At 56.3% G+C, this 16,988-nt stretch overlaps 1 protein-coding gene across 1 annotated transcript in view; it reads right to left on the bottom strand.

Annotated features, from left to right (window-relative positions):
- Window positions 1-5,246: 5,246 nt before the first annotated feature.
- ARFGAP3 (ADP ribosylation factor GTPase activating protein 3) overlaps window positions 5,247-16,988 on the bottom strand; it is a 46,219-nt gene continuing 34,477 nt past the window's right edge. Inside the window, exons 13-16 of the mRNA XM_059401856.1 lie at window positions 14,647-14,770; window positions 13,911-14,001; window positions 7,603-7,724; window positions 5,247-6,314 (exon numbers count right to left, since the gene is read on the bottom strand). Of these exons, the coding sequence (XP_059257839.1) occupies window positions 6,297-6,314; window positions 7,603-7,724; window positions 13,911-14,001; window positions 14,647-14,770 (355 nt within the window). The 3' untranslated portion in view covers window positions 5,247-6,296. The remainder of the gene's footprint in view (window positions 6,315-7,602; window positions 7,725-13,910; window positions 14,002-14,646; window positions 14,771-16,988) is intronic.

Raw genomic sequence — 16,988 nt, 5'->3', positions numbered from 1 at the left:
TCACTTTATGTACATCCCCAAAGTGTCTGGTGACCCTCAGCGTCCGCCCATACTTAAGGAGGGGGCACCGGCACGTCCTGTTTGCACTCTGGGCCCCTGCCCGGGGTGCATGCGCGTGGGAGTTACTGTAAGGTAGACCAGATGGACCGTTCTATTGGGAGAACTGCTGATGCCAGTATTTTGGGGTCTTTTCTCTTGGGGGGCTCAGATTACCAGAGAAGGATGTTACAATGTCTTGCCTAGAGAGCAGCAATCCGGGGGCCAAGGGGAAGACCAGGGGTTTTATGGAAGGTAAAATGGCCCTCACAGATGCCCATGCCTTAATCCCTGGAATTTATGAATATGTTTTTTTTTTAAGATTTTATTTATTTGTTTGAGAGAGAGAGAGAGAGAGAGAGCAAGCATGAGTGGGGGAGGGGGAAGCTGAAGGAGAAGCAGACTCCCTGCTGAATAGGGAGCCCAAGGCAGGGCTCAATCCCAGGACCCCAGATCATGAGACCTGAGCGGAAGGCAGACCCTTAACCTTAACCCTTAAGGCACCCGCAGAATTTGTGACTATGTCATAAAAACAAAAGGAGCTTTGCAGGTATAATGAAGGATTGTGGCCAGCTGCTGGCTCTGCCATGGGGAGGTTCCAGCTGTGGAGGGCGACAGGAAAGCCGGCAGGAAAGCAAGACTTTGGTCCCAAAGCTGCAGTGAGCTTCCAAGAATGAGACTCCCCGCTGAGCCCGCAGCCGGGAAGGCAGGCCCTCCCCGCCCCAGGCAGGTCTCAGGCCGCCTCCCACCTCCCTCTGACTTTTTCAGGGGACCAAAAGATGTCACTTGGGCAGAAGAATTACTTTGAGCTGGAGGCAAATGAGAATCGACAGTTGACAGAGGCAGAAAGATGCCGCCCCGGAGCTTCCTTTATCTGCCTAAAAGCAGAAACTTTGGGGGCGCCTGGGTGGCTCAGTGGGTTAAAGCCTCTGCCTTCGGCTCAGGTCATGATCTCAGGGGTGGGGGGGAAGTCTCTGCTCAGCAGGGAGCCTGCTCCCCCCCCCCCCCCCCCCCCCCCTGCCTACTTGTGATCTCTGTCTGTCAAATAAATAAAATTTTAAAAAATTAAAAAATTAAAAAAAAAAAAAAAAAGAAACTTTGGAAACCTGGGATGGCCATGAGTCCCCTCTCAGGGGACATTTTGTACCAGGAAGGAAACAGAAAGTCAGCTCCCAGATGCACCTGCACCAACAGACCTTCGTCCTGGAGGTCCCCGGGGACCTTTACCAGTTCACAATCTCTGGCCCTTGGAAGCCCAAATCCCTGTTTGGTTGTCCTGCCCCTTCTCCAGGGATGCACTCACGTCTGGTGGGAGCCCTGTGGGAGCCCAAGGCCCACCCGCTCCGAGGAGATGCTCGCTGTGGGGCCTGCTGCGTGCTCGCGCATCGCGCACGCGCCCGTACACCTCTGGTTGGTTTCCTCCCGGCGGTCCGACGTCCGACGTTCGTCTTCTATTCCGGCCTCCCAGCCAGAGAGCCTGGGAGCGTGGAAGGAAAAAGAACTTCCTTCACTACACTTAGCACACTGACGCCAGAGAGGAGGCCTCAGGGCCATGTTTGGGCCTCCCAGACCCTCCCCTCCAAAGCCCGAGGGACCTGAGGGGTGAGCAGGACAGAGGTCCGCACGGTGCCTGCATTCGGGGGGCAGGACCAGGCTTGGGGAGCCCGCTGGGGCGCTGCGTGATGGTGACCCGGTGTACCCGAGGGCACGGAGCAGGCACTGTGGGGAGTGAGCGGGGCTGCTGGAGCCCTCGCAAAGGGAGGCCCCTTGGCCCCACTCATGACCTGGGCACGCGTGGACCCGCTCCTTGCCTCAGTCGCTTCCTCTGTGGGGCGGTGTGTGGTGCCTACCCGCCTGCAGGGGCCTCGCCCATCCCCCCCCCAGCTGTGGGCCTTGCAGGGACCCCCGAGGGGAGCGCAGGCATTTCTTGGTTTCTGCCTGGTTTGAAGGATGAAGTGATTAGATCATTATCACCTGTCACAGACTCCTAGCCTCCAGCACGGCCCTGAGGGCTCCTGGGGAAGGGCCCGGAGGAGGGTCAGACTCAGAGCAGAAAGGAGCCAGGAGGGTCTCAGCTGGGAAGACGGGAGCCACGTGAGGTTCCAGGGCCACTCCGCAGGGCCTGGGAGGCTGCGGAGGGCTGGAGGAGGGGGTGGGTGGCTGCAGTGACCTCCAGGTCAGCTGTGGACCTGGGGCTGGGGACGCTCCGGAAGGAGGCTCTGCAGACCCACGGGCTGCCTGTGCGTAGAGGGTGGGAGCCATGGCGGGAGGCCCGAGCAGCTGGCAGGTGCTGCCGGCATTCCTAGGGTTCCAGGGAGGGGTGTCCTGGGGGTTCCACAAGAACATCCAGAGCCTAACTTGAATGCCTGGCCGTATTGGCCTGAGGTGGAGCCCCATGTGCCCGGCAAACCCATGCCTTCCCTAAGCCCGGCCGGGGCTGTGTGCAGCTGCCGGGGGAACGCCCCGAGGGACGCCAGGCCCCCCAGCTGTGGTGTGTGGTGCAGATGTAGGTGCCGCTGGCCAGGCCGCGGGAGAGTCAGAGGGGGCCAGGGAGGAACTGGGGCTTAGGAGACTGAGGTCATGTCTTTTGCAGGTGCCGGGACAGAGAATCAGGGCTTCGGGGCACAGCTGGGATACTCACCTGGGCCACCCCTGAAAACCCAGCTCGGGGGCTGCGGCCAGGTCCAAGAGCGGCACCAGCAGAGGGAGGGGGAGGGAGATCAGGCGCTGGAAGCCTGTTTGCAAAACCAGCCTGTGTGGCCAGAGTCCGCTGGAGTCCGCTCCCGTGCCAGCCCTGCCTCCGCCCGTCTGTCCATCCATCCATCTACGCCAGGCTGCTCTTACTTTAGGTGAGATGAATGAGCCGGGCAAGCAGAACGACAGGAACTACAGACAGAAGACAAAGGACCGAGAGTGGAAGGAAGGGAGAAGGCGAGTGAGCCTTTGTACACGGATCACACGGCAGAGCAAACACGCGCAGCTGAGCCGGCGACTGCAGAGCGCGGCAGGGCGGCTGGGGGAGGGCAGCTCGGCCCCGCGTCCCAAGTGCTGGAGCAGCTGCCCTGACACTGGGAGGCCACAGTCACCCCAGGTCCCACACCCGATGCCAGCGTGCCTGTGTCCTCATCTTGCCCCAGTGGCACGGTCCGCCATGTGCCCTGTGCCTTGGGAGCCGGGTGTGAGCAGGAAGAGGGCTGGAACACACCAGAATGGGGGTGGGGGTGGCAGCAATGGCCTGAAGCTCCCATATGGAGTCTTGTCTCCTGTCATCCTGCACATCACCCTCGGGGGGGGGGGGGGGGGCGGGGGGCCGGACAAAATTCCTCCATTCGAGATACATGCCAGGCACCGTTCTGGCCAGGCGGGAGTCAGGGACCGGGCTGGAGCCGCAGCCTGCCCTCGGGAAGCCTGTGTTCTAAGGACAATGCCAGTGCTCTGGAAACACACAGACGAGAGAGGGAGGTCTGGGAAAGGACGGGGATCAGGGTCATGGAGGGGACTTTAGAGAAGATTGCTCCTGGGGAAGGAGACTGGAAGAGAAGGTCCTGGGGCAGGAGAAAGGGACACAGTGGGTTAGCAGGGGGAGTGCAGGGGGGAGGGTGAGGACCCCCGCCTGTGCTCTGGGGCGGCGGAGCCAGGGAGCAGACCCCCGGCAGCAGGCTCTGGGTGCGCGAGACTCTGGGTGCGCCTTGGGGTGGTGCTGCTGGATTCCTGCGAGGGGCGGGGGTCACATCGGACCGCCAGGTTTCCAGGCTGAGCACCTAGAAGGGTAGGAAGGGCACAGTGGGCAGGGCAGGGGTACAGGGCTTACTCCTGAGAGCTAGCAGGGGCGGGGGGAGGGGGCTGAGCCCAGAGGCCATGAGAGCTCAGACTGCCTCCTCTTCCTCCTGGGGGCCTGGTGGTGCGAGGTAAAAGCCCGGGGAAGCCCTCTCCCCACTACACCCCCTCTCCCCACTACACCGGCTACACTTCCCAACCGCACTTCAAGGTGATCAAAAAATTCTGCATTTCCAAGGAGAATTTGTTCTGCTCAAGGCTGTGAAAATAAGCCCCGCCCCCTGACTTTCTCAATTTCTCAGAAACATCATCTGGTCCTTACTGGCTTTGTTCCCAAGAACTGCAGCACAACAAACACCTTTTTTGAAAGTACCTCGCTTCACTCTTCAGCCCAGCCTGGGCCGGTTTCCACCAGACCCACCAAGTGGGGTAGCACCATTTCCTTCAATCCATAGGTCCAAAACACGTTTTGTTAGAACAATTATTAACTAATATCCTTACTATATACGAAGCATTCACACGGATACTGAAACCGAATACACACCACGGCCCCGGGATAAACAGGTCAGGACCACAAACACAAGTCATGTGCGTGTGAACATGAACCCACAGACACTGGGGGGAAGGGTGAGCCCCACAGCCAAAGGCACTGAGAGGTCTCCTCTGAACACCTGTGACAGTTGGGCCATCAAACCAGGTATAGGAAAGCCCAGAAAGGATGCCCAGGTCAGGCTGGGGATGCGGCCCCTCGAGGCCTTTCCTTGGAAGCAAGTTCAGGGATGGGGAAACCGCCAGGCCACGTGGGCGGCACCCCCCTCCCCCGGAGATGGAATGAGCCAGGCCCCAGCTTGGAGTAGGGCTAACCCAGGGTGGGGATTTTTTAAGAGACACTGTTGTGGACTGTACTGTGTCCCCCCAAAATTTGTATGTCCAAGCCGTAATTCCCAGAGTGAGTGTATTTGGAGGTGGGTCTTTAAGGAGGTCCTTAAGGTTAAGAGAGGTGAGGCCCAGATTGTAGAGGGCTGGTGCCCCTGGGAGAGGAGAGGCTGCTGGAGGACAAAGCGGCGGCAGCCTTCTGGGAGCCAGGGGGAGAGACCTCTCCAGAAACCACCCCCGATGCCACCTTGATCTTGGGACTTCCGGTGGGACCTCCAGCGGGGTGAGAAACTCCAGACGCTCTGTTGAGTGCCCCAGGACTGTGTCACCTTGTCACAGCAGCTCCTTGGGCGTGGAGGAGGCCACAGTGCGCGTCCTCACTTTCAACAAGGACAACCGCCTGCCACCGCCTGGGCGACAACATGACAACCAACATCCACTAGGAACAGGTGCGTCCGTAGTTACGTCACGATTCAAATGTGCACTCATGTTATTCCAGGAACCCTGAGTTACCGGATTCGTTACAAAAGTTTTTGTAAAAAAGAACAGCGACACAATCTGCTGCAAGGGTTTATTATGTTGAGTCTACAAATTTGATCTTTTAAGAAAAATTCACAAAATATTCAGTGGAAACCACATTTCTGGTTCATCAAATTTCAAATATATTTTACTGTGCTGAACAATATATTCTAATGCTGTCTAAAACACAGCCAAATTATTTGTCTTTATTCATTTATACACATTCTGTAATTTTTTGAAAACCAAGATTAAGATAAAAATATTAACAAAACTACCCAGTTACAACTACTCTTCTCCCATATACTGAAATCTTTTCCGTGGGTCTCTCTTCTTCGTTTTGAATTCAGAGCTCTCTGTTTGTAAACACTCAGGGAATTCTCACCTCCAAGGTCCCATCGGTTCAAACAACACCATGTGGAAAGACTGATTCCCTTGGCAATGCAGAAGCTTAGGTTTGTTAAAAGTACTCACTGAAAATTATTTTTTAATTTATAAATCATACAAAATAAACATTTACAAAGGGACAGACGACTTTCAACATTATTTTGAAATCCCCTTAATATGCGTAAATATAAATGAAGCAATCTGTCAAATTAGACATTTTTGGTCTTTTGTTTTTATTCTTTGCTTCCTTCTGAAGGAAATGCATGCTGTGAATTTTGTTTCTCCAGGTCCCTGGAGCATCAGCGGCTCGTGGGGCCCTCAGCCCATAGGTCACTCAGCACCAAGACCCTCGACACCCCCTGACCCCTACAAGGAAGGCTCTGTCCTCGGAGTGGGGAGAAGCCCTGGTCTCCAGGCCCTCCAGCTGCTGGAACTAGATTCCACAAAAATCAAGCAAGGATCTGCACGCCTCTGCCCAACTGCGGGGCGTGTGCAGGAGGAAATGCACAATAGAAATTACGATAAAGCTTCTACTACATCAAAAATGAGAATTTCTCCAAAGAAATGCTAAAGATCAGTAATGCATATATACCATGTGACAAAGTAGCAAAACAATCTGCTGGTCCCAGCTGCGGTCTGCGATGTGGTCACTGGGTCACAGAGGGAGGAGTTTCCCTGGGGAACAGGTATCAGCCGAGGGGGTATTAGGAGCCATAGCGATCCTGCCGGGAGAGAACCGAGAGGAGGGCGGATTCGCACTGGGCGTCCCGGCCGGGAGCACACTACTCGGCATGGCTGGCTCCCGTTCCCCCACCCGCCACAGTAACTGGAAGCTTTGTGGCCGTGGCTTCCTGAGCCACAAGAGCACCCTTCCCCCAGCCTCTGACTCGCATCTGCGGCTCCGCGCTGTGGGAGTGTGGGGGGAGAATCTGGGGGGTGAGCCCCTGGGAGGCAGGTGTCAGGGGAGGGAGGCAGGAGCCCCCACTGGAGCCTGAACCCTGAAATGCTGGCTCAGCCAAGCCGTCTCCCATGGAAGCCACTCGGCCTTGCACGTCTGCTTTTGCAGCCAGGAAATGACGCTATGGGGGGTGACCTAGACCATGGGGATGACCTTCCACAAGCTATAGATGTCACCTGCTTGGAAGGACTGGCGTGGGCTCAGCGGACCTCAGGGACATGAAAGATCCTGGGGATTCTGACCCACAGTTATAAGGGCAGTGAGAAGAGCAGGCGGCTCGGGGCTGAGGGGACGTTCCCTGTGGGGCCATCCCCACCCTCCACCCTGGGAAGCCCCTCCAGAAGCACCAGGGCCACATCCATTAGGTGCTGCTGCCCCTGGTCAGGTTTTTATGTTACTAATAGCATCCGGGGCGGGGGACTCCTGGGGGGCTCAGTGGGTTAAGCGTCTGCCTTTGGCTCGGATCATGATCTCAGGCTGCTGGAATTGAGTCCCACATCGGGCTCTCTGCTCAGCGGGGCATCTGCTTCTCCCTCTGCCCCTCCCCCCTGCTTGGGCACACACGTGCATTCTCTCTGTGTCAAATAAATAAAATCTTAAAAACAAAAACCTAGGAAATGCTTGTAACAAAACATCATAGAAAGTGTCAAATCATATATACAATATAATCCTATTGGAATTTTAAAAGGATATGGATGGGAATCTGAAACTAACATGAAATATACTAAAGCATTAACAGAAGTTTTCCTCATGAGGGATCATAGGTCATTTTTATTTCCCTCTTACTATTTCTCTGTCTCAGTATAGGAAAGAAGTCAGTCAGGATCACGACAACCCCTGTAACCGTTCCCCGAGGGTCACCAACTAGAAAATGTAAACAAGAATAAAACGACAATTTCTGGTGTTCACGACTGCCTGCGTCACTCTGTCGCACACCTATCAGTCAAGACTATGTGATCGAATCTGCCGGCAGTTGAAGAGTGGTCCAAATCTCCCTTTCGAAGCTTTGAGCCACCACCCCGCTCCACTCCCGTCACCCCAGCGTCACCAACCTGAATGGAAGTCATGACTCCGTTAGCAAAGACCGAGAGCTTCCCAGCAACGGACCTCACTCCCTGCTTGAACTGGGCCATGTCGGGCGCCGTGGGTAGCACGTTTGCGAGGCTGTAGTTCCCTGCACACAGAGCAGATCCCACTGTCACTCCACAGCTGCGACAGACAGCACGGCCACTGCCCGGGGCCCTCGATGACCTCAGGAACGTGGGGTCCCCTCCCCTCCCACTGCCCACGAGCAACGCCTGTGGTTATGGGCGAGGAAGCCTGTGCTGGGGTCAGGACTTGGTGCCAGCCTCACCACGAACCAGCTACAAGACGCCACATGAGAGGAGATGCAGTGCTGGGCCTTGCGGCCAACAGGGGTTCAAAGCTGGCCCTGCACTTTGAAGCTGTGTGTCTGTGGAGAGCTTCCTCAGCGTCTCTGGGTTCCTGGTCCCCCCCGCCCCCCCGAAGGTGTTCAACACCAGATCCGACAGGTAAGTACTCGGTAAAGGGCAGACGGGCAGACATCTCTACTTCGCACGTGCTCAGCACCCCTTCCCCCTGTTTCTGTGCAAGCCCCCCTCCTTCCTCCGGTCAGAGGGGTGGGCATGGGACCCAGGCCTGGCCAATCAGAGCCTTCCTGGGCCTTGTGTATCTCCAAGGGAGAGGAACTGTCCACTTGCTCCGGGGTCAAGGGTCAGGCTCCGGCGTGGGGGCCAAGGCTCTGCTGCAGCCACCAGATCCCTGTCTTGCCAAGTGTGGGGGTGGGAGAGGAAGCATGCCACAGGGCAGGAGGAAGGGAGGGTCCCCGGGGAGGGAAGCCAGAGCCTAAGTGTCTCCCTGAGGCTGTTCTGAGACTCTGAGCTGGAGCCCCGCTCGCTGGGTAGAGCCAGACGCCCTGCCTTCCTTCCCGAGGCCGCCGCGGCTGGGTTTCTCCGCATCCACGTTGGGTGCCCGACACAAGCAGAGGCGCGTTTCCACCGACGCAGGTGGAGAGCGTCAGTGTTATCACGACAAGGGGTGCGAACCCAAGCTGACAAGCAGGCTCTCGTGGCGGACCTTTGTCACGGAGGTGTGACGAGGAGCGGGAGGGGCTCGGGGGCCCCAACCCTGCAGGACCTCTGGGGAGCCACGCCCAGCGGCCCCGCACTGCCACGCGCACCCACCTGCCCTTTCAGCAACAGAAGCCAGTCCCCTTCCCAAGAACACACGAAAGGGACGAGTGTATCCTTCTGCATGGACGCTGCCAGGAAGGGACGCTGTGTTAACCCACAGCACGGGAGGGGCCTTTGCTGTAACAGAGTGGAGGCCCAGCCCAGCCACTGGATCTCAGGTTCAAATCCCAGCTCAGCCACTAAAGCTGGGTCTTCAGAGCCAATAAGGAGCCAGCGTGAGATCCTGAGTACACAGGGCCAGGGTTCCAGCCGCGCCACCACCCAGCGAGGCCCAGGGGGCTGGGTGGGTCTGGAGCAGGGGTTGGCAGTGGGGACAGCAGGAGCGTGTCCACCTACAGTTTCCAACTGGAGAAATGTGTGAGGAGGCGAGCGCAGCTAAGGCAGACGCTCCGGGCTATGACCCCTCCCCGACCACGTGCAGCCCGCAAGGGGCCCTGACATGACACCAGCTTCCCAGCGTCACTACCCCCCTTCCCCAGTTCTAACCCCACAACAAGGTGTGTCCAGGAGACAGAGTTCTGGTCACTGGTGTGACCAGAACTGAAGGGCCTTACAGGGCTGGGGCCTGGTGTTTCCTCGCCCTCTTCCTCCTTCCTGCTGCCTGGGATGCAGGTGTGATGCCTGGGGCTCGAGCAGCCATTATTGGCGTGAGGTGAAGTACAACGTGGAGGTCGTGAGCAGTAAGGAGGAAAAGCGCCTGGCTCCGTGGCATCTGGGAACATCATGCACGTCCCGAACTGTCCCCCAGAATCACACGAGAGAGAGAAACAAACTCGGATCTGATTCAGCCTCTATTAACATGCACCTTCCTTCCTTCCTTCAACCTCACTAACGAGCTAAGCCCCGGGGAACGTAAGCAGCCTGCTAACTCCCAGAGCAGCTGCCAGGTCCCCGGCAAGGAGGCGCCTTCCCACCCTCCGCCCGCGGCCCTAGGCTCGACTGGAGGTCCGCTGTGGGTGTGAAGCCTCCTTCCTCCGCAGCATCTGGGTGCCGTGTCCCCGCTGAGGGCTGCAGCACCGGCTAAGAGCTCGGCCGCACACGGGGCTCCAGGAAATGACAGCCCGAGCTGCTTCCTCAGGAAGAGGCTCCCCGACCCGGGGTCTAGGTCACGTGCCCTATCGCTGCTACTCGTTGAGGCGGACAATCCACTGACAACAGGAAGAGAGCGTGGCCACAGTCAGAGCCTGTCTTGGCATTTCTGCTGCGGAGCCCAAGTCCGTGGCAGGGAGGGATGCGTCTGAGTGTCCCCAGGAGGCTTCTGGATCAACTGGCTGTTGGGGGGGGTGGGCAGTTGCTGGCAAAGAGAGAAATGATGGATGATTGACTCCCAGGATTCTGGCTCAAGCCATGGGGAAGATGGCAAGAGGGAAAGAGGCCCTGGAGGGTCCAGGCCCGGGCAGAGGCCATCAGTGTGGAGGCCCCAACGTCGGGTCCGCAAGGCCGGGGACACCAGCGAACACTTGCCCGTGCCCACCGTGGGTCGGCAGGGGTCTGCCTGGCACAGCTGCTCGAGATGCAGGCCTGGGGGTGACCCTCGACACAAGCTTCCAGAAGCCTCACAGCAGAGCAGGCGCAGGCGTGCACTGGCTCTCACAGCTCGGGCGGGGAGGGCAGCCCGTCACTGCTGCCCCGCGCAGGCCCCGCGACCTCACAGCTGTCGCAAAGTCTGTTCCGAGCTGTGCTGGAAGGGGCGCTAACACCATGGCGGGGGCCTGGGGCTGTGCCCCACGGCCCCAGAGCACTCATGGGCTCCGTAGACCCCAGGGCCTTTCTCTGCGCCCGGCATGCAGAGACGAGGTCGGACAGGTCCTATCCCAGGTGGGCTCCGGCTGCAGAGGGGGAGAGGGTCCTCGGAAGGCCTGGCTCCGGGGGGCGCACAGGGCGGTGCGCGCCACTCCGGGAAGGGCGGACGGGAGCCAGGCACCAGCTGGCGCTCGGTGGCGGAGCTGCATGCCAGCCAGGGGCAGGACTGGACCCCCCTGTGACCAGGGTGAACTCTGGGGACAAGCGGGAGGGCAGCTCTGTAGGGCAGGAGCGGGAGGAGCGCAGGGCAGTTCCCGGCTCCTCAAACAGTAAGGCTGCCGTGAAACATCACGTACCCATTTCCCTGAAACAGAGACGAATGGAGAGAAAGGAGGTCCGCGGTGACAGGACTGCCGAGTTTCGGGAGGAACAGAGGGCCGCGGGGGCACCGTTTGCGACCAGCCCAGCAGCCCCATAGGCGTCACCAACACCCCAGTCTGCCACCGCATCTGAGCCGGCAAGGCCACCACACGTCTATGACGCAGGGCACACACGGCCACCCACGGACCAGACCGAACCGCCGATGCTCAAAGATCTGCAGGCCCTGAAGAGGCCGCGTGCCCGGGCTCAGGGCCTGAGTGAAGAGGAAAGGGTGGGTAGCTGAGGCGCCCCGAGGGGACAGGAGCAGACACGCAACCTGAAGGGCGCACCGAGCCAGCGTGGAAGAACCACCCCGAGGGGAGAGGCTTCTGCCCGGAGCCACTTCTGCTCCAGGGCTGCTCCCAAAGGGGCCTCCGCGGTCCTTCCACGCACTTAGGGGCCGCCATGCAAGTCCGCACGGTTGATGGCAGTCCCACGTCCCCCAGCTGACCCTGCTCTGGGGTGTGACCACGGGGACCGACACTGGGCCAGACGGGCTGTGGGTGCGCGCGGCTGTTTCTCATCTGGCCCTTTCAAGACCCTGAAAGGGAAACACCCTCAGTCAACATCAGGACTCTTGGGTTAACCACATCCCCAGGAAGCATTTTACTCACCAGGAGGCCTTTCAGATCCGGACCTGTCCCCCCCCACCACAAAGAAATTATAAAGGTTTATCAGGATCTACTCGATGACACTGATATGTCATAGACGGGAAAGCTTCCAACGTAAGCAACACAGAACAGTCTCAGAACAGTCTCTTAAACCAGCTTTTGCTGTTTGCTGAAACCCACTCCAAATAAGAAGTAAATATTTAATAAGAGCCGTTCAATGCCCTTGCATTTGGGCCAGTTCCTGAAGGCAACTTTTCAGACGGGCCTGATGGAAGAGCCACAGTGAGGGTGGCCATGGTCGGAGCCGTGCGCTTGGTCGGAGGGGAGAGGGCGGGGGGCCGGGGAGGGGAGGAGGCATCCTCTGTGGGCATGCCAGGGGGCACCTTCACCTTGACCGTGAGCTCCCAGGGATGGAGTCTGGGACCCACACAAGGCCCAAACAATTAAAGGGCCTTTGTTCTCTGAAAGGGGACAGGAAAGTAAACACAGGCCGACCACGATTTTCCTTCAACAATTGGAAAGGCTGTTTTCATCTGATCTCCAAATATTTTTTTTGCTTTTTTTTTTTTTTCTCCTAACAAACAATGTTTCAGGACAAAACTTCCAACAACTTGAATTACAAAAACACACACAGCTGGGTGGGGGGCGATTTTCAATAGGTCCGGTTCTCCGGGCTGATCTGACTCCTACTAGGGCTGTGAGGTGACCCAGAACAGGCCCACGGTGGGGGGCCGTGCGTGGGGCTGCGGAGAGCATCCCCTCCCGGGGGGTGCAGGGCCAGCACCCCTCTGCTGGGGCAGGCCGAGAAGGAAGTTGCCTGGACAAGAGGCCACGACGCTGAGAGCCTTGAGGTGAGAACACACGTCCGGGAGCCACCCCTGCCCCCACCCGGACTCAGTGTAGAAAACAGCTCAGAAAGGGGCCTGCGGAGAGCCCCCACCCCACTGTGTGAGGCCGAGGTGCAGCATCGAGCACCCCCACCCGTCCCTGGGGTCGGTGGACTCTCCAGGCTGGGGCGCTCCTTCCCACAGCAGCCGGCAGCCCGGCGCGCTCACTGTGCTCCGAGGGCCGCGGGATCCTCTGACATCCCCGCACCCCATCTCTGAAGGTCCAAGGCACTCGGGTCTGCCCTATGACCTTCTCTCTTGAGGCCGTTTCTCACTGGACTCAGAAAACAGCCGTTGTTGGTGGCTGCCCACGCCGGTCAGCTGTGCCCACGGGCAGCCCCTCCAGGGCCGGGCGCGAGGGAGAGCAGGTGGTCCTGGAGCTGGGAGACCCCCTCCCCTTGGGCTCCCCTGCTGAGCGAGTTCCTGAAATGACCCCAGAGGACACTGCTCCTTGACCCTTAGCTGTGACACAGGAGGGAACATAGCCGTCCCCTAGCCCTGCGGCCTGGCTGAGGCTGAGGGCGGGATCCAACACGGCTCAAGAACCCAGAGGCACAAGTGGAGAGTGGCAGGGCTCTGGGTGTCCATGGTGGGCCCGGGCTCTGAGGGGCCCTCTCTGCGGCTCCCAGACTCTCCTCAAGGGGGTCTGGACCCTAAGAGGGTTGGGGAGACAGCAAGTTCCTCTCCAGCTGTCTGTTCCCAAGGCCACATTCTGCCTTCCCTGGAAGACGGAGCCTCGTGCAGTCCCCTTTCTATCTGCTTATGCCTCCCTCGGGCCCCGCGCCAGACCCCCACGTGACTGAAGCCTCAGTGTCACCTTGTGAGGAACATACTACCCAGCCACTTCACAGAGGAGAATTGGAGGCTATAAGTGCTATGAAAGGCTCAAGGTCTTAGGCAGGGAGTGACCAGTGACGCTAGGAGCCCAGAGCTGTCCCCCTGCAAGGCCGCGATACCACACATCAGACACCACGTTCCCAATGGACTAGGAGACACTGTTTTAGGAAGATTTGCCAGGCAACCTAGGGGATGCTGGTGAAATGTTGTGACCCGGTTTCCTGATACACAAAGCCTGGAATAACAGTAATTTCTGCTCTAACTCACAGAGGAGGAAAAGCATCATATAACAGTTGCTGATAATCTTGGAAAAGTACAAAGTTTGGGGCACCTGGGTGGCTCAGTCATTAAGCATCTGCCTTCGGCTCAGGTCACGACCCCAGGGTCCTGGAATCGAGCCCTGCATTGGGCTCCCTGCTTGGTGGGAAACCTGCTTCTCCCTCTCCCACTGCCCCCTGCTTGTGTCCCTCTCTGGCTGTCTCTCTCCTCTCAGTCAAACAAATGAATAAAATCCTCAAAAAAAAAGAAAGAGTGAAAGAAAAGTATGAAGTTCTGTGCATAGAAACTGCATTGGTGCCGTGGACACAGCAGCCACCAAGCTTGTGAGCCGCTCCCCCCCGCCCCCCACAAACTGTCCCACACCCCGTACCTGCCGGCTGCTTCTGCTGCTCGTCGAACAGATCGGCTGAGCTTATGGAGGAACTCGCCGAAAGCCTCTCCAGCCGAGCCCTGGTCTCATACTGGAGAAGACAAGGAATAGGAAACGTTAGGTTCCAAAGACCGTGAGCAATTATGCAAAAACCATCAGCTCAGAGCCGACATATGAGCACTGCTGAGTACGAGGGGAAAGCGGAGAGCCAGGAGGACACATCAGTCAGTGACGTGCCCCGCCCAGAGCTCGGAGCAGGTGCGCCTACGTTAGAACAAAGCCTCAGGGCCCCCTTGTTGCCGTAAGATCCCTCTGCTTGGCGAGACTCCTTAAGATGCAACAACCTGAAGGTAAGTATATCTACCCTCCAAAAACATGTCTACTTTCTTTAACTTCATTAATAATAATTTAAAAATTAAGTAAATTACATCTGCATTGAAAATTGCTGGAAATTTATTCCAAAGATAGGAAATGGATGTCTGTTCAAAATACTGAGAAAGGAATTAGAGAAACATGAGACCTGGTCCCTACCTGCCAGCTGTGCATCCAGCTGGGGCTGCCTGGGGGAGTGGTCAGAAAGACCTGGGTTCCAGTCCTAATGCCAGCTCCCAGGGGCAGCGGCCTCTCGCAGCCCGAGTCCACCTCGTCCTGCGCCTATCACCTCTTGCCCCGACCCTCATGTCTCTGCTCGCTTCCTGCTCTGCGGGGCCCACATGCAAACTCTCCGGACACTTACATCAGCTTGGGCTTGTCTTCCGAAGTACATATCTGATGATATGGCTTTGACATTCCCGAACTTCTTCTGAGCCTCATCTGTATTTCCAACTGGCTCATAGTCTGGCTTACGGCGAGCAGTAGATCTACAATGAACAATGGCCAAAACAGGAGTGATGTCAGCAAGACAAGGGAATAGAAATTTTTTACCATCATCCCCCCTATAGAACACCAATTTTGGCCATCGTCCACAGGCAAGAATGCCTTCATGGGTGTGCAGGAGAGCAGCAGACAGGTCCCAGCACACTGCTGGAGCAAATAATCCAAGATCAGACCCACTGAAGAGGGTAAGAGGAACAGTTTCGCTTTGCCTGGGTCACCACCTGCCCCCCGCCCCCCACTGAGACAGCTTAGCACCACTGGAGATCCACTTGGCCCACAGTATCTCCCACAGTGGGAGGTGGGAGGGTGGTAAGTGGGTGCCTGATTTCCCAGCTGTGGGGGGCACTGCACAGGAGGCCGCTTCTTTCCCACCCTACCCGGAACACTGAGGTGATCTGCATGGCTTAGGGGCTGGGAGATGCCAGAAGCACAGCAGTACTCATCAGAGGCTGCGTGATGGACAATAGAGGGTATGTGCTACAGTGGGTGCTGTGAAGTGTGTAGGACTGATGAATCATGAACCTGTATCCCTGAAACCAATAATATATTATATGCTAATTTATTTTATTTTATTTTTATTTATTTTTTTTTTTAGATTTTATTTATTTGACAGAGATCACAAGTAGGCAGAGAGGCAGGCAGAGAGAGGAGGAAGCAGGCTCCCCGCTGAGCAGAGAGCCCGATGCGGGACTCGATCCCAGGACCCTGAGATCATGACCTGAGCCGAAAGCAGAGGCTTTAACCCACTGAGCCACCCAGGTGCCCCTTATATGCTAATTTAATTTAAAAAAAAAAAAAGGAAAGGTCTGTGAAAGCTTCAGAATCCCTAGCATGTCTGCTGCTGAAGGCATCTGTCACCCCAAGCCAGTCAGTAGAGACAGAAGGGGGTGACGCTTCTTCAAATGCAAAGACAGCAATGCAAGACCCCAAGGAGCATGAAAAATCGAGGAAATGAGATGCCACAGAAGGGACGCAATAATTCTCCAATAACTGACCCCAAGGAATTGCCCGACAGATTTCAAAGTAATTTTTTTTTTAAGATTTTATTTATTTATTTGACAGAGAGAGAGATCACAAGTAGGCAGAGAGTCAAGCAGAGAGAGAAGGGGAAGCAGGCTCCCCGCTCATTGAGATCAAGACCTGAGCCGAAGGCAGTGGCTTAATCCACTGAGCCACCCAGGCACCCCTCAAAGTAATTATTTTAAGAAAGTTCAGCAACAGGACACCTGGGTGGCTCATTGGTTGGGCAGCTGCCTTCGGCTCAGGTCATGATCCCAGCACCCTGGGATCGAGTCCCACATCGGGCTCCTTGCTCAGCAGGGAGCCTGCTTCTCCCTCTGCCTCTGCCTGCCTCTCTGTCTGCCTGTGCTCACTCGCTCTCTCTCCCTCTATCTCTGACAAGTAAATAAATAAAATCTTTAAAAAAAAAAAAAGAAAGTTCAGCAACCTACAAGAACACATCCAACTCGACAAAATCAGGAAAACAGTATACCAGCAAAACTAGCAGTTCAACATGGAGACAGAATCATAAAACTGAATCAGACAGAAACTCTGGAGCTGAGAAATCCAACAGTGGACGTCAGTGGCAGACTTAACCCAGCAGAAGAAAGAATTTGTGAACTCGAAGACAGGTCATTTAAAATTACCCGGGTAGGAGAAAAAAGAAAAAAGAATGAAAAGGGGAAGAAAACCGATGTGAATTATGGGACACCATATGAAAAAAATGTACGTATTATGGGAAAGCGATAATACAATATGGGAGAATCAACTCCATCAAGAGAAGAGAGGAGAAAAGAGCAAAAGCTTATCTAAAGAAATAATGAGCACACACGTCTCAAATCTGAAGACGTGGGAATTCAGGTACATAACGCTCAAAGTCCCCAAAGGGATTCAACCCAAAGAGATCTTCACTAAGATACATTTTAATAAAACTGTCAAAAATCAAAGACAAAAAGAGAGAACGATAAATCCCACATGACTCCAATGGAATCTAAAAGCAAAAAGAATAAACAAACAAAAGGCAGATTCAGAACTAAAACCAAAACAAACCAAAAACCCCACAAAAAACAAACAGAAAAAAAGAATTAAAACCACAGAGAACAAATGACGATAACCCGACAGAAGGTATAAGAGGGGGTGAGCGAAGCGGGTGAAAGGGAGATGCAGGTCTCCAGTTTCAAAATGCGTAACTCACGGGAATAA

The sequence above is a fragment of the Mustela nigripes genome, chromosome 6, assembly GCF_022355385.1.
Source record: "Mustela nigripes isolate SB6536 chromosome 6, MUSNIG.SB6536, whole genome shotgun sequence".
Lineage (NCBI taxonomy): Eukaryota > Metazoa > Chordata > Mammalia > Carnivora > Mustelidae > Mustela > Mustela nigripes.
This window is presented reverse-complemented; position numbering and strand designations above follow the sequence as displayed.